The sequence below is a fragment of the Conger conger genome, chromosome 6 (genome assembly GCF_963514075.1).
Source record: "Conger conger chromosome 6, fConCon1.1, whole genome shotgun sequence".
NCBI lineage: Eukaryota > Metazoa > Chordata > Actinopteri > Anguilliformes > Congridae > Conger > Conger conger.
The window spans coordinates 4235749-4259309 of record NC_083765.1 but is presented as its reverse complement, the minus strand read 5'-3'; the positions used below and the strand labels follow the sequence as shown (position 1 = coordinate 4259309).

General features: G+C 49.2%; 2 protein-coding genes across 2 annotated transcripts in view; one reads left to right on the top strand and one right to left on the bottom strand.

The window, feature by feature from the left end:
* The window catches only part of LOC133130162 (rap1 GTPase-GDP dissociation stimulator 1-like), a 30644-nt gene extending 26710 nt beyond the window's left edge, over nt 1-3934 (bottom strand). Inside the window, exons 1-2 of the mRNA XM_061244479.1 lie at nt 3887-3934; nt 397-501 (exon numbers count right to left, since the gene is read on the bottom strand). Of these exons, the coding sequence (XP_061100463.1) occupies nt 397-501; nt 3887-3911 (130 nt within the window). The 5' untranslated portion in view covers nt 3912-3934. The remainder of the gene's footprint in view (nt 1-396; nt 502-3886) is intronic.
* Nucleotides 3935-7203: 3269 nt separating this feature from the next.
* LOC133130483 (excitatory amino acid transporter 3-like) lies at nt 7204-22190 on the top strand. Its single transcript, XM_061245101.1, has 12 exons — nt 7204-7398; nt 8647-8787; nt 9739-9831; nt 10433-10550; nt 11426-11468; nt 11599-11697; nt 12451-12704; nt 13940-14047; nt 16354-16476; nt 19536-19730; nt 21460-21594; nt 21870-22190. Exons 1-12 carry the CDS (start codon nt 7308-7310, stop codon nt 22135-22137), a joined length of 1668 nt encoding a protein of 555 aa, XP_061101085.1. The 5' UTR covers nt 7204-7307; the 3' UTR covers nt 22138-22190.
* Nucleotides 22191-23561: the final 1371 nt, after the last annotated feature.

Sequence of the window (23561 nt, the reverse complement as noted above, 5' to 3'; positions counted from 1 at the left end):
TGTGAGTGTGTGTGTGTGTGTGAGAGTGTATGAGTGTGAGTGTGTATGAGTGCGCGCGCGCGCGTGTGTGTGTGTGTGTGTGTACGTGCGTGTGAGTGTGTATACAGGTCACACTCACTCTTGTTGGCCAGGGCGTTGAGCATGTGTGTATGTGTGTGCGTGTGTTTGTGTGTATGTGTGTGTGTGTGTGTGCGTGTAAGTGTATGTGTGTGTATGTGTGTGCGTGTGTGTGTATGTGTTGGTCACACTCACTGTTGTTGGCCAGGGCGTTGAGCATGTGTGTATGTGTGATTGTGAGTGTGTATGTGTTGGTCACACTCAGTGTTGTTGGCCAGGGCGTGGAGCATGTGTGTGTGTGTGTGCGCGTGTGAGTGTGTCTGTGTTGGTCACACTCACTGTTGTTGGCCAGGGCGTTGAGCAGGCAGTCCAGACTCCCCTGCAGGCTGTCCTCACTGCTCTCCCCGGCCAGCCTCAGAGACTCCAGAGCACCGCACAGCTCATCTGCAGGGCCAGCCAATCACAGACGCATCAGCATGCGCATGATTATAATAATTTATTATTCCGCTGAAGCTTTCATCCAAAGCCACTTGGCAGTTTATCCCCCCTGGAGCAATGTGGGGTTAAGGACCTTGCTCAAGTAGCCCAGCACCTGTACTGATCTTATCGTAGCTACATTGGGACTTGAACCACCAACCTTGCATGCCCCAGTCACATACCTTAGTCACTAGACAACAGGCTGCCCCAGTCAAGTACCTTAGCCACTAGGCTACAGGCTGCTCCAGTCATGTACCTTAGCCACTAGGCTACAGGCTGCCCCAGTCATGCACCTTAGCCACTAGGCTGCAGGCTGCCCCAGTCATGTACCTTAGCCACTAGGCTACAGGCTTGTATCACCTGGCAGCACATCCCTACAGTAACACGTCTCTATGGCAACTACACAACACCCAGCAACACATCCCTACAGTAACACGTCTCCCTGGAAACTTTCAGGAAGACACAGGCCAGCTGAACTGCAGGCTCCTCCTGCTGAGGAAAACACCCCGCCCCTCCTCTTCCTCCTCTTCCTCCCCACCCAGCCGGGATCATGACCCCAGGGCCGAGAGAGAGGGAGAGAGAGAGACACACGCAAACACACACATGCACACAAACACACGCACACGCACACACACTCACATGCACACAAACACACCCACACACACAAACACACACACACACACACACACAAACACACACACACACACACACACACACACACACACACACTCCTATAGCACAGAGACATTAACTGAGAGACCATGAGTCACAAGTCATATGACCTCCTCGTTCCACATGAGCCAAACCTTATTAGTGGAACCCTGGGTGACAAATCACCCCTTGTGCCAAACCACTTGGACTCAGATCCAGAACCGCTTAAATTCAGACCCAAAATCACTTTGACTCAGACCCAAAACCGCTTAGACTCAGACCCAAAACCGCTTAGACTCAGACCCAAAACCGCTTAGACTCAGACTCAAAACCGCTTAGACTCAGACCCAAAACCGCTTAGACTCAGACTCAAAACCGCTTAGACTCAGACCCAAAACCGCTTAGACTCAGACTCAAAACCGCTTAGACTCAGACTCAAAACCAGCGCCCATAGGACTCTATGGAACCGGTAAGCAGAAGCCATCTCCAGTTCTTATGTATCCTGATGCTGCGTTCGGTTATACGCAGGATGTTCTGGCTCAGAACAGGGTCAGGGCACATCTCCCGACTACACTTCCCACAATGCATGGGACATTACCCAACTACACTTCCCATGATGCAATGTGGCAAGGTTCCGCTTCGATATATATCACAGCTGCCTGTTACACCTCATCCATGCACAGTGCACCTCCAGGCCGCCTGAAATGGCCTTCTCCCCCTTAATTACGCTCCATGTAGTAAGATGTAGAAATCCCATGGGTTACGTCTAATTGAAGGAATTCACTCACATATTATGAGTGAGTCAGGACTGTTCATTGAAACTACACTTGTAGAAAAAAAGGGTTCTGGAAAGGTAATTTTGCTTGATTCCATGGGGAAAACCCGTTTTTGTTCTTTATGGAATCCTCTGTCATACGTGCAAAGTGTGAAAGCTCCCTGACAAAGAACCGTTTTTCCTTGAAAAAGAACCCTTTAACTAGAACCCTTTAACTAGAACCCTTTAAAAGAACCCTTTAACTAGAACCCTTTAAACGAACCCTTTAACTAGAACCCTTTAAAAGAACCCTTTAACTAGAACCCTTTAAAAGAACCCTTTAACTAGAACCCTTTAAAAGAACCCTTTAACTAGAACCCTTTAAACAAACCCTTTAACTAGAACCCTTTAAACAAACCCTTTAACTAGAACCCTTTAAAAGAACCCTTTAACTAGAACCCTTTAAAAGAACCCTTTAACTAGAACCCTTTAAAAGAACCCTTTAACTCGGTAGGGTTTTCTATGGAATGACAGGGTTCCTACTGGAGCCATGTTTTGGAGTGTAGGGTTGCCTGGCTGGACAAATCGCTCCATATGACCTGCGTTAGTTTTCTTCACACGGAGGTGAACCCTGGTGACCCTGGTGACCCCCTCCCCTCGCTCCAATGGGCCAGTGAACATCCTGGCTTCGGTCATGTGCTCTGCGTCTGTGAGGGCCAGCTACAGGGACAGGGGTCAGCAGGGGGGAAGTGCATCGTGGTTTTCAGAAGCGCTAAAATCACATGCATGCCACACACACATTCTCTAAACATGACTATGACTATGGATTTTTTTTTACTATGGTCTGATCTTATCTTGCTATGGCTCTCGAACATCAAGGACCACGATGGAAATAAAGGCCAGGACTTTTTTTCTGTTATCCATGAGAATTTCTTCACATGCAAGTCTTCTTGATACGTGTGTCTTAAGTTGTGTCAAATAAACTAAGCGAAAGTAAACAAAAACACTCAACGGCGACTTCAGTGTATGAAGATCTAACTACAGTTTAAGAATGGAACACATATTTGACTATTGATATTTGCTGTGTAACTTCTCTATCAGATATACATGGCAGATCTACACGGAGCAAACCTTGTGTAATTTACAGCAATGAATGTAATTTAAGTGAGTGGGGAGCAAGCAATAACACATCACTGTGTCCCTTACTTGTGCATTACAATACCTAGCCTTTGTTAAAATAATAGCCTACTACACTGTCAAATGTCAGTATACAATTAATAACGTTGTAATGCAACCTGCGATCATTTTGGGTAATTTAATTGGTAACACTTTACAATAATGTTACATGAATTGGCATTAACTAATGTAGTTGTGGAATAACTACTGAGAAATCAACCTGTTCAGCTTTGTTTATGTGTCTGTACATCATTAATTCATGTTAACAACTGCATTAGTGCAATAATGCAAATTCATATTCAAATGAAAAAATAGTTCATGAATTAAGTTTATGGTTAACTAATTATACGTTTATCCTATCGTTTGCTAGTCTAAACATATTATTGCAACTAATAAACTATTTGGTAGATAACAAATACATTAATGAAACGTTAATTTAATGCTTAATTAATGTATTCGTAGATACATCATTGATTAGTGTTAATAATTGCTGTAGATAATTCAAATGCATGTAACCTTATTATAAAGCGTGACAATTTAACTAAACTACTAGCTCTCAAGTGGCAATAATTTGCAAGTTTTACTCTCATGTTCCCCAACTAAAATGCATTTACACATAGTTTGGAACCAGCTAGCCGGCGAGTAAGAACGGTTACATTCTCCAGGGACCAAATACATCTCACTGGGTTAACGTTACATCGACAGATGTAACCAAATAGCCCATAACATTGTAGGTAAAAAAAAAAGAAGAAAAAAAAAGGTTCTACTAACCAGTTCTAACCAAGTTCCTGGACATGACGCGTAGATTGAAAGATACCTCGATTAACCGTTGCATAATAACATGATGCTGAGAGAAGAGATAGCTCTAACGCCACACCTACTCGCAGCTAGCTAGCTAACGTTAGCGATCATTTCAGTCATCAGCATGAAAACAGGCGTGATCGCGAGTAGCACGGACAGCAAGCGAACTGCCAGCGTTAGAGAACGGGCGAGACAAAACTTGTCACCGTAAATCTGTCGCTGTTCGCTAATTAATGAGTGAACCGTTTATCCTTATTAGGAGCACACTCACCCATCACGCTTGGGAGATGCGCGACAGTTGTAACGGTCTTGAGCCGAGATGCTTTTGCACTGAAAACGCGCCGGGTAAACGGTGTTTTCTCCCGTCTCCTATGGGAAGCCACTTGGAGCCACTTGGATGTTGCGAGCCGGTCAACCAGTCATCCGTCCGAGGCCCACCGCCTTCTGCATTCGCACTCTCTCGTTCCCCGGCGATGGTACCACTTTTCTTTTTTTTCCACCGACAACTTACGCTCACCAAGCCGTAAAAGGGCACCCTAATATGCGAATGGGGACGGTCTCTCTCTGGAGATATGTATTCCAGCTAGCTAGGCGCTCACACTATGAAATCACTCATATGACCTCACCCAGCTTTGTTAGTTAAGTTAACTAAGTCTTGTCCTCACAACTCAACTCCGGGCAGGTTACAGAGGCTTGCGGTGCCGACTGTAAACGGCGTTTAAAGCCCACCTCTCCCTCGCACTGGATTGGCGAGTTTACTACGTACACATTCCTCCGGCAGTCCCTGGTTGGTAGACGCTTTTTGTCGTGGGGTCCGTCTGCCCCGACGCTTCGTGGTAATGCTCGCCCCGGACTCCCCGCGTCTGGGCGGATGGCTCCCAAAGGACCATCCTAGTCAATTAGCAATGTCACAAACCGCACTACTAAAAACGAAAAACACGTAGTCTACTCCTTTCTTGTTAACAAGATAGTGCTTGAGAAAAGAAGACAAGTTGATGAACGTGCCAAAATAAATTACAGTAATGGGAACACATTGATCATGGCACTGATATGCCACGAAACAGTGTGTTTGGGAATACCTTACTTGTATCTTATTGTACCTTAATCTAGGCTTTTTCAATATGTATTTGTCTCGGTATACCTGCTGTAGTTCTTGAAGTTATAGATATATCGGCATGGTAGTCACAGACTTGGCCCATCTACCTTGTGTACTAGTTTTATGTTCTTGGCTTTACAACGGATCGTATGTGAATTGTACCTTATCTGACTCTGTTGCTTGGTCTATAACCTTGATATGCACTTATGGGTATGAATCGCTTTGGATTAAAGCATCTGCTAAATAAAATGCAAGGTAATGTATTGTAACGAATACTGGCTTCGGCATGCTGTCAACAGCATTTATTACGGAATACTAAGAGCTGCATCTGGCACAACTCTTCAGGGGTCTTCTCAAGGTGTATGGAAGTTGCATAACAGCAAGTCTGGACAGTTTTTTTTTCCCGACAAAGGTGGTGAACACCACTCCTGGCACTAAAAGCCCCCCCCAACGTCTGTCATTTCTGCTCCATTAGAATTCAGTTTCTTTGCAGAATAATCATAAATGGAGCAGAGGCACACTGTTGAACGTGTCGAAATTGCAGGTCGATTGTTGACCCGTGATTGTGCACATTCGTGCGGTGACTCATGTAGCTAAGTGCTTGCGTCTAGATGGTGGTTCGCAGTGGATTTTAACCTTACACACCGTGAGACAAAATAATTCTGATTTGACAAGGAGGGCGTGGAGATCGTAGTCAGACAGGAGACGATTTTCACCGCAGAGAATGTTAATGCGTGCGGCGTCCTGGTGGAAGCAACCCAGTTAGAAAAAGTGAAGAAAAGGCAAATAACCTTTTAAACCTAAATCAATCTGTTTTTTTGAGGTGTTCAAAAACCCTACTGTATGTTACTGCCATTTATATGGCCACACAGATTTGCACATTGCTGAAAATGTATTGTGAAAATAAAGGCTAAGCAATCATGCACAACGTAATGGCCTTTTCAGTTTTTCAGCTGGATGTTCAGAAGATGAAATTGTGCGTGACCGTTCATTCCCGGATATCAGGACAGTCTAATGTCCAATATTCATCCACAGAAAGAATATGGTTTGTAAGGAATCGGCTAATGAGATCATCTCTGCCAGAGCAATTCGTTTTTTTGTTGTTGTTTTTTTTTTTTTTTTTGGCAAACGAACAGCCCTGCCCTGCACAACCAGCTGATCCAGGCGCTGATGTGGTGGATCACCCCTGCCCTGCACGACCAGCTGATCCAGGTTCTGATGTGGTGGATCTGGTGTTGCAAAGGGCTCCAGACTCAACTCCCTCGAGCGCTCCCTGGAAGTGAATCGCCGAGGACGCGAGTCGCCGTTATAGAATCTCCCCCCTGTGGTCCAAGTGTCATTTTATTCGACCGTAGTCTCTGCCCTCTAAGGACAACAGACGAGTACATGGATTCACTTCGCCTGTGAAAGATTGTGACACTGAAAAAGTGCAGTCGATTGCGGGCCCAATTCAAAGGCTTTCGGTGAGGAAGATGCCAGGCGCCACCTAGTGCACAAACAAAGGAAGCGTGAGCGCAGGAGACCTAGGATGGCCTCGACGCGACGCGACCATAATATCTGTTGTCCTTAACTTTGAGGAAAGATAAAAGCAAGAATGTCTGTTTCCCAGCGTTTTGTAAAAAATGAAACATGACATGCAACATGAAAGAAACATGATTCCACCAAACTGACGTTTGTAGTGAAGTGTTTTTAAGGGTTTAAATGCATTACTAATTTTTTATTGATTTTATTGATGGGCTCCGCGCTGAATAGAATAGCTCAAGCTAGGTTTTGAAACACCTGGTAGCTGGTTGACCAGCTCATACCCAGCTAGAACGGCTTAATGACCAGCTCATACCCAGCTTGACCAGTTCAATTTTAAAGCAGCAGGGTTTTCCCTTATTCAACAGTGTGGAATGCGCAGTGTTTGGCGCCCATTACTGTAGCCTCCATCTTCCGGCCAGGAGAGTGGAGACCGCGCTGCTCTCCGGACGTATTCGCAGAGGCCCGCTCAACCCGAGCACATGTTTACAACGATCCTGCCGCATATTCCGTTTCCGCTGTGGGACGTCGACCTCCCGCAGGGCACGAGCACAACTCAACTCATCGAGCCGCCCGCGAGCCACCGGCTCACTCTCAACGCTCCTGTGAGCCGCGTCAGGCACTCCCGTCCGCTCCACCAATCACGGCCGTCCTCCGCGTGAGGCACACTCCTGTCCGCTCCGCCAGTCGCAGACTTCCTCATTCCGTCCAGGTGCGGCTCACCTGGTGTGTGTCGGGGAGAAGTGGCTCCGGGCGCGGGAGGCGCGGCGAGAGATGGAGAGCAGGGGCCGGGGATGCCTCCGCTGCTGGAGCTCCCTGAAGAGGAACCTGTGTCTGATCGCCACCATCGCCGCTGTCGTTCTGGGTGAGTCACGCCCGACTCCGTCTTCAACACAGGGCTTTGTGATGTTGTGACCTGGGAATTATAAGGTTCACAACAATCTGCGTTCTGTGTGGTTTTGGGATATTGAGCTTCAAAGATGCCAGTGTGAATTGGCTCCACGCAGATACCACCTCTTTTCATACTTTTAAACAGTATATTTGTGCATGTATGTTTAGTGCCCTAAAACAACGTACTGTATGTGTGACTCAAACTCATGTCAGTAAAATGTAAGTTAGAACCTTATAATTCTAGGGTCTGTATCTGCTAGTCTTGAGTTAGAACTGTTTTAATAGCCTGAAATTAAACAAATGTGTTCAGTCCCTGTACTGTAAAAATCTCCTTTAGATCACAACCTTCTATATTTATGTATAAATCTGTGTTCTTGACCTCATTTGCGTTGATGTTCATAAATGAGCGTGACAGGGAGAAAAACATAATCTCTCAGAGTTCAGTTATTAATAACCAAAGAGCATATTTGAAAGGCCTGAGATGATTCACTTTGGGTGATTTAAAATGTGATGAATTTGTGTAATGTGTTTTTTGTTGTTGTTGAAGAGGAGAGATCTCCCTCACAGCCCGGGGGGGGGGGGGGGGGGAGTAGTGTTTCAGGTGTGTGTTCTCAGGTGTGTGTTCAGGCGTGTGCTCAAAGCTACGGCAGCACCACTGCACCTGGGAACACACCTGTGGGCATATTGTCACTGGAACACATTTAAAGGGGCAGTTCACCCCAAAATTAAATTAAAGTAGGTGTCCACCTACCCAGAGTACTGTTTGTCCATCCAGATAGTTTCACTGAAATGTGAATTTTCTAGATTTGATGACTTTTCTTATTTTTTATTTAATGTTTATTTGAGTAGGGACAATGCCAAGAGACATAGCATAATTACTGCCAGTTCACAGCAGGTTATTATAGCTGATGTTGTGTATACAGCTAGTTTTCACCTCCCGTCACTAGTTAGGCTTTTTTTATAAAGGCACAGATGGCCGTGATATAACAGACCTCGATGGATCTCGTATTTTCCGGTAATCAATTCGGCGACAATTTACATTGGAAGGACAGTTACTGCCGCGGCTCCTCAACCGTGTCCGTGCAAGCAGACGTTTCCACCGTATTCTGGGGCTGTGATCAGCCAGCCAGCTGTTTCTTCACATTCATGATTATTATGATTATGAGTATGATTATGATTATTAGTGGATGAAACAGTCTTTGTCGCTCTGTGCCTCCTGCAGGAGTGGTGCTGGGGCTGCTGGTTCGAGACCACGCCGCCCTCTCCCCGCTCCAGACGCAGTACCTGGGCTTCCCCGGCGAGATCCTCATGAGGATGCTCAACATGGTGGTCCTCCCCCTCATCATCTCCAGCATCATCACAGGCAAGTCATGTGACCGCCCGCCTCACAATGGCCTCCACCGCTGACTCTTACATCACAAGAGGAAGGTCATGTGACCGCCCGCCTCACAGTGACCTGGTCCTCTTTACGGGGACGGAGTGTGCCCGGGGTGATCTCAGGTCGTTCGGAAATACAGAGCGCTTTTTTTTTTTTAAAGACGGTTTAATCAAGCTTCTGAACATTCCAATCTAAAAATGGCGGAGGAGGTTGTAGCAAAATGTGATGGTTGCGGCTCGATCGGTACTCTAGCCAGTGTTATTCAACACATGTCTATGTGTAACAAAACGGGTAATAATCATGTTTATTAACATTCATTTGAACAAATGACAATGTTAGTTAACAAGTATCTACTGTCAACATCACTAGCGTTAGCAACAGAAAGCTAGCTGACGTAAACGTTAATGTGAACATAATTATATTAAATTGAGTGTATTTTAAGGTCACATTTCACCATTTCCAAGCAATGTTCACAACTATGACACACTTGAATGACCATGAATTGATCAGCCAGTCAAAGGTAAAGCCCATCCCCCTGTGTGGTAAGTAAGGCCCATCCCCCTGTGTGGTAGGTAAGGCCCATCCCCCTGTGTGGTAAGTAAGGCCCATCCCCCTGTGTGGTAAGTAAGGCCCATCCCCCTGTGTGGTAAGTAAGGCCAGCCCCCTGTGTGGTAGGTAAAGCCCATCCCCTGTGTGGTAGGTAAGGCCCATCCCCTGTGTGGTAGGTAAAGCCCATCCCCTGTGTGGTAAGTAAGGCCCATCCCCCTGTGTGGTAGGTAAGGCCCAGCCCCCTATGTGGTAAGCAAGGCCCATCCCCCTGTGTGGTAGGTAAGGCCAGCCCCCTGTGTGGTAAGTAAGGCCCAGCCCCCTGTGTGGTAGGTAAGGCCGGTGGGCTCTGGCTGCCCTCAGGACCGTGTGTTCTGCGTGTCTCACCAGGGGCAGCAGCGCTGAACGCGGAGGCTCTGGGCAGCGTTGGCTTGCGCGTGGTGATCTGCTACCTGTCAACAACCGCCATCGCCGTCTGCCTGGGTAAGAGAGGGCCGAGCCCCCGGCTCCAACCCTCCCCCTCTCACCCCTGACCTCTGACCCCTCACCTTTGACCCCCTCGCCTCTCACCTAATCAGCCTGCTGGCCAGCTCGCTGGATCCTGAATATGAAATCAGCACTGTGGTGTGTGGTGTGTGAATGAGAATATGAAATCAGCACTGTGGGGTGTGAATGAGAATATGAAATCAGCGCTGTGGTGTGTGAATGAGAATATGAAACTTGAAGTCATTGATCGCAGTGACACTTTGTCACTGGACTATAAACTGGCCTTTTGGGTCCACATTTCATGGCTCTCTACTGCCCCGCACTGGTTGATCAGGCTCTCGTAGGCTGCAGGTCAAAGCCGCACTTGAAAGGTCCTCCTCTGACTCCACTCTGCAAACTTGGCTGTAGTCTGTGGTGTGAAAATAAGCAGATGGTGACCCCACGTGTTTTGGGGTTCACTCATGAAATACGGACAATTGGACATTAAAAAACGAGGGTGGAAATGAGATACATGCGCCCCCACGTCTGGGTGCCAGAAAATAATAATTAATTACTTGGACACAGGTGTGACAGTATGCCCGGGGCTCCTCCCGCACAGGTATCACCATGGTGACGACCGTCAGACCCGGCCTCCCCCGCGACTCCGACCCCGGCCATGGAGTCGGGCCGGCGCCAGAGGTCACCGCGCCGACGGACGCCATGTTGGATCTTCTCAGGTGACGCTTTTTAAATGGGGACGGAGGTCTCGGCTTCCCAGTTCTGCCCCGCCGCGTCGACACGTGACGGTCACCGCCGTGCGCTTTGAACACGCCGGGCTCCTCCGGAGGAGACAGACACGCCCGGCCTCTGGAGCCGCGCTGTCACCGCCCTGTTTGCTGGGTTATTTCCGTAGCGCCCTCATCACTGGGCAGGGAGGAAACCGCAGGCTGAAGCCCTGATTTGCGCTCGGTACCGGCTGCCGTGCGGGACTGCCCAGAGACCCCCTGCTGTGGCTGCATTTATAGTTACAATTCCAGACAGTGGTGCGCACTTCAGAGACAATAAAACAGCTTTGTTTGACAATCCGGATTAATATAGAACATGGGGTACGGTTACAATGTTTTGGCGAAGCACAGAGTCTGTTTTTGCTCCGTACAGACCCTGCTCCAGCAACAAAGTCTCCAGAACCACCGTATCCCCTCTATCTCCCCTCTATCTCCCCTCCATATCCCCTCCATCTCCCCTCCATCTCCCCTCTATCTCCCCTCCATATCCCCTCCATCTCCCCTCCATCTCCCCTCTATCTCTCCTCCATCTCCCCTCTATCTCCCCTCCATCTCCCCTCCATCTCCCCTCTATCTCCCCTCTATCTCCCCTCTATCTCCCCTCTATCTCCCCTCCATCTCCCCTCCATCTCCCCTCTATCTCCCCTCTATCTCCCCTCTATCTCCCCTCCATCTCCCCTCCATCTCCCCTCCATCTCCCCTCCGTACGGAGGCTACTGGGTGAACAGTGAATCAGGCTGTACACACTCATCACACACTGTACAGCGCTGAAACAGTGCCCACCTGGTGAAACTCCATCTTTACACCTCTCTCGCTTTTTCCTGTAGAAACATGGTTCCTGAGAACCTGCTTGGAGCCTGCTTTCAGCAGGTATGGCTCCGTCAGACAGTGTGACCAGGGCGCGGGGTGATGGGGTTCATCGCCGTTTTAGCGATTACTTTTCAAGCGCGGCACTTTAGAGCAAAACCCTGTCTGTGGTTTTTTCTTTTTCCCCTCCCAGTACAAAACGCACAGGAAACAGACCGACCTGCCGGGCTCACCTGCTGTGGACGTCTCGCCCACACCTGTGCCCGTCTCCATGGCGACCCTCTCCTGGCAGGTAAGAGCGTCTCCGTGCAACAGGCTCTGGGGGTTGGAGAGGGAGCCCATGGGACTCCCCCGTCTCCGAACTCAACCTCCGCAGCTCATCAGCGGAACAACCCACAGCACTTTAAACGTGAAACTGCCCACGGTCCTGTTTCTGCAGATGCACTGTTTTATCTGAGCTGATTCTTACCGATGACACAATTGGCAGCGCACCTGATTGAGTTGTGTAATTTAGGAATGTGTTTGTTCGTTGGAGCAGACACCCTGCTGGCATGTTTTGTTGGTAGATGGGTGGAGGGCAGAGCAGATGGACAGAGGCAGGACCCTAGCTGAGAAAGTGCCATAGTGGGGATCGAACCAATACCCATCCGGGGGGGAGGTAACTCTCAGGAGTCAGACTGCGCCACATGGCGTGTCTGTTACGGGATTCGACCTGGCCTTTTGTGTCAAAGTTCAGCCTCATTAACAGAAATAAATTGGGTTAATTAACACAGGAATGCTCAGTATGTTTTTCCCCAAAACAAGACACAAGGCTGCTCTCTCTGTTTAGTTTTTATTTTTCCTTCTGATCAATTTGCAAACAGACAGGCGGGAGATTACAATGCGAGATTACCCTTTTCACACGACCGTCTGCCCCAGCGTGCTGCAGAGGGCAAAGATACCGCTAGCCGTACCTGACACCACAGGCACAGCCCCGTCGGTCTCAGCTGCTGAAACGCTGATGTTCTGTTCGCTGGTTTGGTCTTTCTGCTTTGCTGCACCCTAGAACGTCAGCCAGAACTACTCCTACTCCACCGGCGGGCGGAACCATTCCACCGGGGGAGAGAGCCACTCGACAGAGGGGCAGGAGTACTCGATAGTGGGGCAATACTACGCTGGGACCAACATCATGGGCCTGATCGTCTTTTGCCTGCTGTTCGGCCTCACCATTGGCCGGATGGGCGAGAGGGGGCGGGTCCTGGTGGAGTTCTTCAACGCGCTGAACGAGGCCACCATGAAGATAGTCCAGATCATTATGTGGTACAGCACGCGCTCTGCCCTGTGTGTTTCTGACCACACCTGGGCTCAGGTAGTATTTGTTTTCCCTGGTGTAAAATGCAGCTATGACCAGCTTTGGCCAGTTTCAAAACACAGCTTGAGCTGGTCAAACCATGTTCGGGAGCTGGTCAACGAGCTACAAGGTGTTTCAAAACATAGCTTGAGCTGTTTTTCAGCAGGGTGGGATTCAAATACTTTTCTGTGCCTTTTCTGGTGCATTTGACCCGACAAGAAGGAGCAGATGGGCGGGGGTTTGCAGTCTTGGGATCATTTCATTTATTCCAGCTTCAAAAAGCAGAAAAATATTTAAATCCTAAACAAATAACAACTTCTACTTGAAACCAGGGCTGTTTCTGTAATTTTGCCTCTGCTTTGGTTTTAGATTTACTTAGTTTTATTTGTTATTTTATCCAGTGTAAAGACACCATTATTACTGATATTTATGTACTTTCCCCAGACTGTCCAGTATGGTACATGCTAAATGGTTGGCATTTATATAGCGCTTTTATCCAAAGCGGTGTACAATTGATGCTTCTCATTCACCCATTCATACACACACTCACACACCAATGGCGATTGGCTGCCATGAAAGGCACCAACCAGCTCGTCAGGAGCATTCGGGGGTTAAGTGTCTTGCTCAGGGACACTTCGAGACGCCCAGGACGGGATCGAACCGGCAACCCCTCCGACTGCCAGATGACAGCTCTTACTGCCTGAGCCAATGTCGCCCCATTGAAATCTTTCTGTGGTGATTTGGTTTGTTGGTGCCTCAGTGCTATTTCTCCCGAGTGCCGACGTCATGCTGACACAGTGAGGCCATAGCGTCGTGCGTAACCTAGCCACAGGCGCTAACGTGCGGCAGAAGCATTCGGAAACATTCCAGACCGCGAACGACAGCTCGCCGCGACGGGCGACATCTGCCACCACCCCATCTGTCATTCACAGCGTCTGTCAGTCGCTGTAAACAGCGCGGCACGTCTGTTCAGGAATCAGGAATTGCCCTGGTGTGAGATCCAGCGATGAACAGCTCGAAATGACCAGCTACCACCTTTTTTCAATACATAGCTTGAGCTGGTCAAGCCATGTTGAGTAGGGAGCCGGTCCGAACTGGTGAACCGGCTGTTTTCAAAACCTAGCTCGAGCTGTTTTTTTGTTCAGCAGGGGAAGGTGTTATTTTGAATGTGTCAGGATTAATGTTGAGTGTTATCGTCCCACAGCTACATGCCCGTTGGGATTGTGTTCCTGATCGCTGTTCGGATCGTGGAGGTTGAAAACTGGGACAAAATGCAGAAACTGGGCCTCTTCATGGTGACCGTGCTGAGTGGGTACGCTGCCCCCGCAGGGCGAACCGAGGCACTGCATCCTTCACATCGCCACAGGAGGCTAAAGCCTCTATTTCTCAGTAACAACATCACCTTAACAGCCAAGCCAAACCAAGTTTAATAGGTAGAAGCCGTACAGTTAATCATAAACAGTGCAAACTGGTGCAAACATCAAATTATGTTATGATTTATGATGAAGTTCCCATATTTCCTACCTGGTCTTACAACCTGGAGGCTTTCCCAGTCAGAAGGTGGTAATTTAGGTAATTCTGACGTGAATGCAGCGAATGTGACATCAGCATCTCCTGTGCAGCCTACTGCGCAGATACACATCCTACTGCGCAGATACACGTCACACTGCGCAGATACACGTCACACTGCGCAGATACACGTCACACTGCGCAGATACACGTCCCACTGCGCAGATACACGTCACACTGCGCAGATACACATCCTACTGTGCAGATACACGTCACACTGCACAGATACACGTCACACTGCGCAGATACACATCCTACTGCTCAGATACACGTCACACTGCGCAGATACACGTCACACTGCGCAGATACACATCCTACTGCGCAGATACACGTCACACTGCACAGATACACGTCCCACTGCGCAGATACACATCCCACTGCGCAGATACACATCCCACTGCGGAGATACACATCCCACTGCGCAGATACACATCCGACTGCGCAGATACACGTCCCACTGCGCAGATACACATCCTACTGCGCAGATACACGTCCCACTGCGCAGATACACATCCTACTGCGCAGATACACGTCCCACTGTGCAGATACACGTCACACTGTGCAGATACACGTCCCACTGCGCAGATACACGTACCACTGCGCAGATACATGTCCCACTGCGCAGCTGCATGTCACCCCTGCGCAGCTGTAGCGTCTGGAGCACCTCCAGCTGGTCGTGTCGGGCGCAGGGCCAGGCAGAGGAAGCAGCTGCAGCCCCCGCAGCCCATAACTCAAGCGGGGGCATAGCCGGGCTGCCACACCCCTAAATTTAATTGTCAGCTGCTACCGTCTGCGGCGATGGACCGCGCCGAGGGACGAGAAACACGATCGGCGCTCACACCGCCCCTCCCCGGTCAAAATGCCTCCAATGAAAAAATAAAATAAAATCCTTCCAAGAAAAAAAAAAAAGCTGACTGTTTCCACAATGCCTGATTCTGCTCCTCTGTGTAATTTAAGGGTTTTTTTTAACCCCGCCCTCAAAGGGGGAGGGGCTCGGCCCACACTGGGCCAGAGCTCACAAGACTATGGGTTTGGAACTAGAAAACTAATAACAATAGTAACAGTAGAGTCAACTTATATTGCTATTTCTCAAGGACTCAAAGACGGTTTACATCAGCAATCCTCCTGGTTCTGGAGAGCCGCAGGGTGTGCTGGGGTCCTCACTCCTGGCCCTGGAGAGCCGCAGGGTGTGCTGGGGTCCTCACTCCTGGTCCTGGAGAGCCACAGGGTGTGCTGGGGTCCTCACTCCTGGCCCTGGAGAGCCGCAGGGTGTGCTGGGGTCCCCAGCCCTGGTCCTGGAGAGCCGCAGGGTGTGCTGGGGTCCTCACTCCTGGTCCTGGAGAGCCGCAGGGTGTGCTGGGGTCCTCACTCCTGGTCCTGGAGAGCCGCAGGGTGTGCTGGGGTCCTCACTCCTGGTCCTGGAGAGCCGCAGGGTGTGCTGGGGTCCTCACTCCTGGTCCTAGAGAGCCGCAGGGTGTGCTGGGGTCCTCACTCCTGGTCCTGGAGAGCCGCAGGGTGTGCTGGGGTCCTCACTCCTGGTGCTGGAGAGCCGCAGGTCTGCTGGCTTTAGTCAGTCAGGTTTCGGGTCTCAATCGGTTGCTGATCCTGAGACGAAAACAAAAACCAGCCGACTCTGTGGCCCTGCAGGGCCAGGACTGGGGACCCCAGCACACTCTGTGGCTCTCCAGGGCCAGGACTGGGGACCCCAGCACACTCTGTGGCTCTCCAGGGCCAGGACTGGGGACCCCAGCACACTCTGTGGCTCTCCAGGGCCAGGACTGGGGACCCCAGCACACTCTGTGGCTCTCCAGGGCCAGGACTGGGGACCCCAGCACACTCTGTGGCTCTCCAGGGCCAGGACTGGGGACCCCAGCACACTCTGTGGCTCTCCAGGGCCAGGACTGGGGGTCACTGCTTCACATTGCTACAGGTTAAAAACATGACTGGACCAGGGCGGAAACAGGGTAGACATGGGGGGGTTAGGTGAGTTGGGGCGGTGAGTCACCGCTGGGAGGATTGTGAACTGGTTTCTTCCTCTCTCCTCTCCAGGCTTGCCATCCACGCCTGCTTCATCCTCCCGCTGTTGTACGTGGCGTTTGTGAGGCGGAACCCCTTCAGGTTCGCCTGGGGCATGGCCGAAGCCCTGGTGACCGCCCTCATGACCTCATCCAGGTAACACGGAGGAGCCTCATTGGACGATGACGATGATTGACTGTGAACACGACCAATTAAAAATGACAGTTAATGGAAGGTTAAAAGTTAAAGGCCCATCCACACCAAAAAAAAAAAAAAACACAAGGATAACTATAAATAAATAGATTGTTTTAATAATCGTAAAAGAAGTAGCAATACCACAGCTTTGGCAACTAGACCACAGTTTTTGCGACGGTGGTCCGGTTCCCAAACGCTGCCGGTTGCCAAAGCTGTATTTAATTAGAAACCAGTTCTTTGCCCTCAACAGGCTTAAGTCACGCCCCCCTGCTCCATTTCATCATTTTCCCCTTTTGCCTTCCAACAGGTTGATTGGTGGGCGTGGTCCCTCCACCAGCCGCACCTGGAGCGCGTTTAATTCCGGGGGGCAGTATATCACACCTGTCGTAGGGCAGACGGTTTTGGTTGTTTTTTTTGCACCCGCAACATTGGCGTCATACTGATCTTGCATACCCCATAGTAACTTGAATAAATTATTGGTTATCCGGTAACCCTGCTGTCGCGTGTCTCATTTTCCTGTTCACGACTAAAACGAGCCAGTCGTAACAGGAAAGTGGGGGCTCGTCCGGGATTTGTATTGGTTTTAATCCACATCCCCTTGGCTTATTTAGTTGGCTGTTGGCTTAATTTTGTTTTGCGACCGTAAATGTCGGATGTTTGACTTCCTACGCGCATCCGTGATTCAGTACGTGGGAAGTAGCCGAATCGCGATTTACCTGTCGCAGGAGACACGCACTTTAAAAATAAATACAAAAGGGATAACCTGAACTTTTGGGTAAGTTGATTGTTTGGAGTGTTGCATTGCACGTCCTGCGCTATTTGGTGCGAATTAAAAGTATGTTTGTTGCCGGAGCCTAGTGTTTTCTGTCCAGGAAAATAAATAGGCTTCCCTTATGCAAATTCTCATTCTTCCGTTTATGCGCTGTAATAACGGATTGAAGACGCTTGATGGCGAATGTCCGGGGGTGATGACATGCAAATTGTTTTGGAGCTGTGTTTCTAAACCCCTGTTAGGTTGCGACGTATCCTGTTCTGGGGTATCGTTGAGCGAATTTGTAAATTGTTTTTGTGTGATTTCGCAGTTAACGGCATTTGTCCTGGGTTCTCTTCCATAGTGTGGAACACGGTTTATCAATTGAACTGCGCGACATGCTATTGGGTTATGTGATTTTAAAATGTGATCAATCCCGCTGCAACCTTGCATGAAGACTAGGGTCGAGCAAAATAGTTCGTTTGATTACTAGCAGTTTAGTTTGTGGTTGCTCCGGTTGCTTTGTCTTCACTTCGCTGCATGTCGCTCATCCGTTTTATACTTGTCCAAATATCGCGTATAAAAGGAGATTATGAAGTTTTGTTTTGGTACGGTGTTTAAGCGATAAAAATAAGAAACTGGTTTTGCTCGGTTCGTCTAACTATATCACAATGACTGGTGATCTTGACGTAATTGAAAGCGAGAAGGTAAAAGCCTTTTTTAGGGAACACTCATAGTATTTTTCTGTCCTTTAATGTGATCGAGCTGAGACAGCTTGTGGTGTATTGGGATGGTAATCCCCACGGGCTGAGAAAAGAGGAGTTGCAACAATTGGTTCGGCGATTAGCCATTTGTAATGATTTTCCATTTGAGGCTTTACGCGAAATTCCTTTAAGAAATGGCTTTAGAAAGGGCAACTCTGTTGGCAAGGCCGAACTTGGATATTGCAATGATTGGTTCCATGTTGACGAAGGATGGTTCCATCTCACGTGGTCCGACTATGCCTGACCTCACACGCAATTAGCGCGTACTCCCTAAATTTAGTGAGGAGGACCCTGATACCTTCTTTGTCCTGTTTGAACGGTTGGCTACGTCTCGCGGGTGGCCAGAGGAGGACCAGGTAATCATGCCGCACGTCTGTACTGACGGGCAAGGCCCAAGACCGTCTGTTCTGGCTCCACGGTGGTGGAACGAACTCCCCGTTGAGGTCAGAACTGTAGAATCTCTCCCCACCTTCAAGCGCAAGCTGAAGCAGCACCTCTCCCTATCCCTCCCTACCTCCCTGTGAACCTTAATTGTTGTCTTTGTGATTTACTTTGTGTATCGGTATTTTTAGTTGGCTAGGTAAGCAGTATCTGGATAGTTAAGTTTGGTAACTTTTGCTTTGTTTGTTATTTGTTTAAAAAAATAAAATAAAATTAGGCCCTGGTCCTTATCTTTGTTGTGCAGGTAGCAGTTGAAATTGTACTTCCGTCTAGGGTCTTTCAGCGCACTTATCCCTGGTTATGGGTATGCACTTTGTTGTACGTCGCTCTGGATAATAGCGTCTGCCAAATGCCAATAATGGAATGGAATGTAATGGAATGTAATGTAGGAGGCATACTCTGCTCTTTCCCCCAGAACAGACGCAGTCCTATTCTGCTGTGAAAGCGGCTGTCCTCAAAGCCCATGAGCTCGTTCCAGAAGCTTACCGTCAAAGGTTTCGCAGTTGGAGGCGGACTGAAAAACAGTCGCATGTTGATTTTGCCCGAGAATTATTACTCCCAATTTTCACGTTGGCGTAGCTACTGCAACGGGTGCCAACACATTTGATGGACTGTGTGACTTGATGGCGCTGGAACAGTTTAAAAGTTCAGTTCCTGATACTGTTGCAATTTATGCGACAAAGCACGTGCGGCGCCTGATGCTGTAGTGTTTGCGGATGAACAGGGCGCACGAGTCCCCACTTTCCTGTTGCGACTGGCTCGTTTTAGTCGTGAACAGGAAAATGAGACACCCGACAACGGGGTTACCGGATAACCAATTATTTATTCAAGTTACTATGGGGTATGCGAGATCAGTATGACGGCAATGTTGCGGGTGCAAAAAAACAACCAAAACCGTCTGCCCTACGACAGGTGTGATATACTGCCCCCCGGAATTAAACGCGCTCCAGGTCCTGCTGGTGGAGGGACCACGCCCACCAATCAACCTGTTGGAAGGCAAAAGGTAAAATGTTAAAATGCAGCAGGGGGCGTGACACTGTACTTACTCCCCCCACCCCCCTCAGCACCGCTACGCTGCCCGTGACGATTCGCTGCGCGGAGGAGAGGAACCGGCTCGATCGGCGCATCACGCGCTTCGTCCTCCCGCTGGGGACCACCGTCAACATGGACGGCACCGCCCTGTACGAGGCCGTGGCCGCCATCTTCATCGCCCAGCTTAACCGCTACCCCCTGGGGGTGGGACGGATCCTCACGCTCAGGTACAGACCCCCCCTTTACTCTCCCATCTCATGGATCCTCTGCCATACAGAGCCATCCCAGCTCTTGGTGCTTGACTGGGAACTGTAAGGTTGGTGGTTCAAGCCCTAGCGTAGCCCCATTAACTTCTCTGCAAGGTTTTGAGCAAGGCCCTTAATGGTCTAATCAACTGGATAAAAGTGTCAGCTAAATAACTAATGGCAGTATGTAGATGCACAAAAATCTTCTTATTTATTTGTAATAATAGTAATAATGTAATGTGTTATTTAGCTTATGCTTTTATCCAAAACAACTTGCAGTTGACTAGACTAAGCAGAGGACAAACTGCCATGGAGCAATGTGGGGTTAAGGGCCCAACAGCTGTGCGGATATTATCGTGGCTACCCTGGGGGCTGAGCCATCAACATTCCAGGTCCCAGTCACGTACCTTAGCCACTAGGCTACAGGCTGCTCCAGTCACGTACCTTAGCCACTAGACTACAGGCTGGCCCAGTCACGTACCTTAGCCACTAGTCTACAGGCTGCCCCAGTCATGTACCTTAGCCACTAGACTACAGGCTGGCCCAGTCATGTACCTTAGCCACTAGGCTACAGACTGCCCCGGTCACGTACCTTAGCCACTAGGCTACAGGCTGCTCCAGTCACGTACCTTAGCCACTAGGCTACAGGCTGCTCCAGTCATGTACCTTAGCCACTAGGCTACAGGCTGCCCCGGTCATGTACCTTAGCCACTAGGCTACAGGCTGGCCCAGTCACGTACCTTAGCCACTAGGCTACAGGCTGCCCCAGTCATGTACCTTAGCCACTAGGCTACCGGCTGCCCCAGTCATGTACCTTAGCCACTAGGCTACAGGCTGTCCCAGTCATGTACCTTAGCCACTAGGCTACCGGCTGCCCCAGTCATGTACCTTAGCCACTAGGCTACAGGCTGTCCCAGTCATGTACCTTAGGCACTAGGCCACAGGCTGCCCCAGTTATGTACCTTAGCCACTAGGCTACAGGCTGCCCCGGTCCTGTACCTTAGCCACTAGGCTACAGGCTGCCCCAGTTATGTACCTTAGCCACTAGGCTACCGGCTGTCCCAGTCATGTACCTTAGCCACTAGGCTACAGGCTGCTCCAGTCATGTACCTTAGCCACTAGGCTACCGGCTGCCCCAGTCATGTACCTTAGGCACTAGGTCACAGGCTGCCCCAGTTATGTACCTTAGCCACTAGGCTACAGGCTGCCCCAGTCCTGTACCTTAGCCACTAGGCTACAGGCTGTCCCAGTCATGTACCTTAGCCACTAGGCTACAGGCTGTCCCAGTCATGTACCTTAGCCACTAGACTACAGGCTGTCCCAGTCATGTACCTTAGCCACTAGGCTACAGGCTGCCCCAGTCCTGTACCTTAGCCACTAGGCTACCGGCTGCCCCAGTCATGTACCTTAGGCACTAGGCCACAGGCTGCCCCAGTTATGTACCTTAGCCACTAGGCTACAGGCTGCCCCAGTCCTGTACCTTAGCCACTAGGCTACAGGCTGTCCCAGTCATGTACCTTAGCCACTAGGCCACGGGCTGCCCCAGTCATGTACCTTAGCCACTAGGCTACAGGCTGCTCCAGTCATGTACCTTAGCCACTAGGCCACGGGCTGCCCCAGTCATGTACCTTAGCCACTAGGCCACGGGCTGCCCCGCATTGAGGAGAATTGCGTGTCGCTGATCGTGTCCTGATGCGTCTCTCCTCTCCAGTATCACGGCGACGCTGGCCAGTATCGGTGCAGCAGGAATCCCCTCTGCTGGGGCCGTTACCACAATCATGGTGCTGTCAGCCCTCCACCTGCCCCTGGACGATGTCACGCTCCTCATTGCTGTCGATTGGCTGCTGTAAGCTCCTCTTTGTTTTTTTGTTTTTTTTGTTTTTTTTGTTTTTTTTGGGGGGGGGGGGGGGGATTGAGAGAATTATTATTGAAAGCTTCAGTCAACACAGACAAAATAGCAAGACATAAGCAATATTATTCAGCTATATAAATAACCCAAAGCAAGCATAATGGGATAAATAGTGAGAGCCACGGCTCTAGAATACTGCAGACTCGTGTCTGATGGGAGATTTGAGCTGCCGAGCGTTCAGTTTCCCCTCCCGCTTCCCCCCTCTCGCTCAGGGACCGGTTCCGCACGGCGGTGAACGTCCTGGGCGACGCGTTTGTGGCCGGAATCATCCAGAAGCTGTCGGAGCGGGAGCTGGGGAGGACGGTCACGCTGCGCGAGCTGGACGCCGCGAGCCTCTTCACCCTGGAGACGAGCACGGGCACGGCCGTCACCGAGGACACCGGCGTCACCGAGGAAACGGGCTACGCTGACGACGGCTACGCTAACGACGGCTTCGCCGACGATAGAACGGACGCGGACTTAAACAGTTCTCAGTGCTAGAAAATATGAAGAAAACAAACTTTTAAAAAGACACTTGCTAATCTGTACCCTTAAAAAAAAAACACAAAAAAAACCCCCACATTTTTTTCAACATTGCAACAATGATCAACGAAGTCATCAAAAGTGGTCAATAATAAATGTATAATTTGTATTTTATCCAAACGGACTTACAGTTAATTAGACTAAGCAGGGGACATCCCCCCCCTGGAACAATGCGGGGTTAAGGGCCTTGCTCAAGGGCCCAACGGATGTGTGGATCTTATCGTGGCTTCACTGGGGCTTGGACCTCTAATATAATAATATCATTAAAAAATAACTCTTAAGTGTTCGGGCAATATGGCAGAATTTCGCTTTGTGCTGTAGGTGCTGTGGCTTTAAAAGTGAACAGCTCTGACCAAACACTGTCAGGAGAGTTTTGGGGGCCAACTGGGCTTTGATTGGCTAAGTCTGCCATATTGCTACACAGAAAGTGGGCGTGGTTTTCCCGGTGACGTGAGACGGACGGATTTTCCCGGTCCAGGGGCGGGATATGTACTCAAAACACCACATTTACCGTGACTGGGCCTCTCGAATAGAGCCGATATTCTGGAATAAAGAGGAGAACTCCCACACTGACGTAGAACTCCTCTCCTGATGCTTTCGTGAGCAATAAATAAATATATAAACAAAAATGTAATTTATTTAGTGCATTCAATTCATAGTTCATTCTGGCTTAACAGGGTGTCGATGCAATGAAATGGAGACCAAAGTGAAGTGCAGGACACACACACACACACACACACACAAACGCAGGCACGCACACACACACCAGTTTAAATGTAGTCAGTGTTGATTTTCTCTTTGTTTCATTTATGAATAATCAGACTCCGCATTGCCCATCACTTTTTAGATTGCCTTTAAGTGCCACAGATCATTGCCCTGTCCATATGGACTTATAGGGCGCAAAACATCAACGTAAACAAACGTAAAATGTACATATCTGTATACAGACAGATTATAGGCTATCGCAGCTACATCAAGCTATATTAATTATTGGTTGAATATGACGTCCAATGACAATGTATCGCCGACTTTCTTACAGTAGCCTATATCGTACTTATTTTGCTTTTTAAGAAGTATTTCTTATCATTTGGTGGACCATACGGACTACATATCGAACTCAGCAGGATTTCCCTCTGGATGAATGAGTCAGACCCGATTCTGCTGCTCCCAACCGCGGAAAATTAGGTTAAAGGTTTACAAACTGATACTATAGCGAATACGATACCAACAGAGAAGGACTCCGTTTTATTTTGTAGGGCAGAAAGACCTTTGTGTAGCTGTTGCTTTCCGGCGAAATTTAGGAGTCAAAGGAGTTACTGAATCGCATTACTTCAAGATTTAATTCAATATCTTAATCATACTGTCGGTTGTTACCCTTGCCA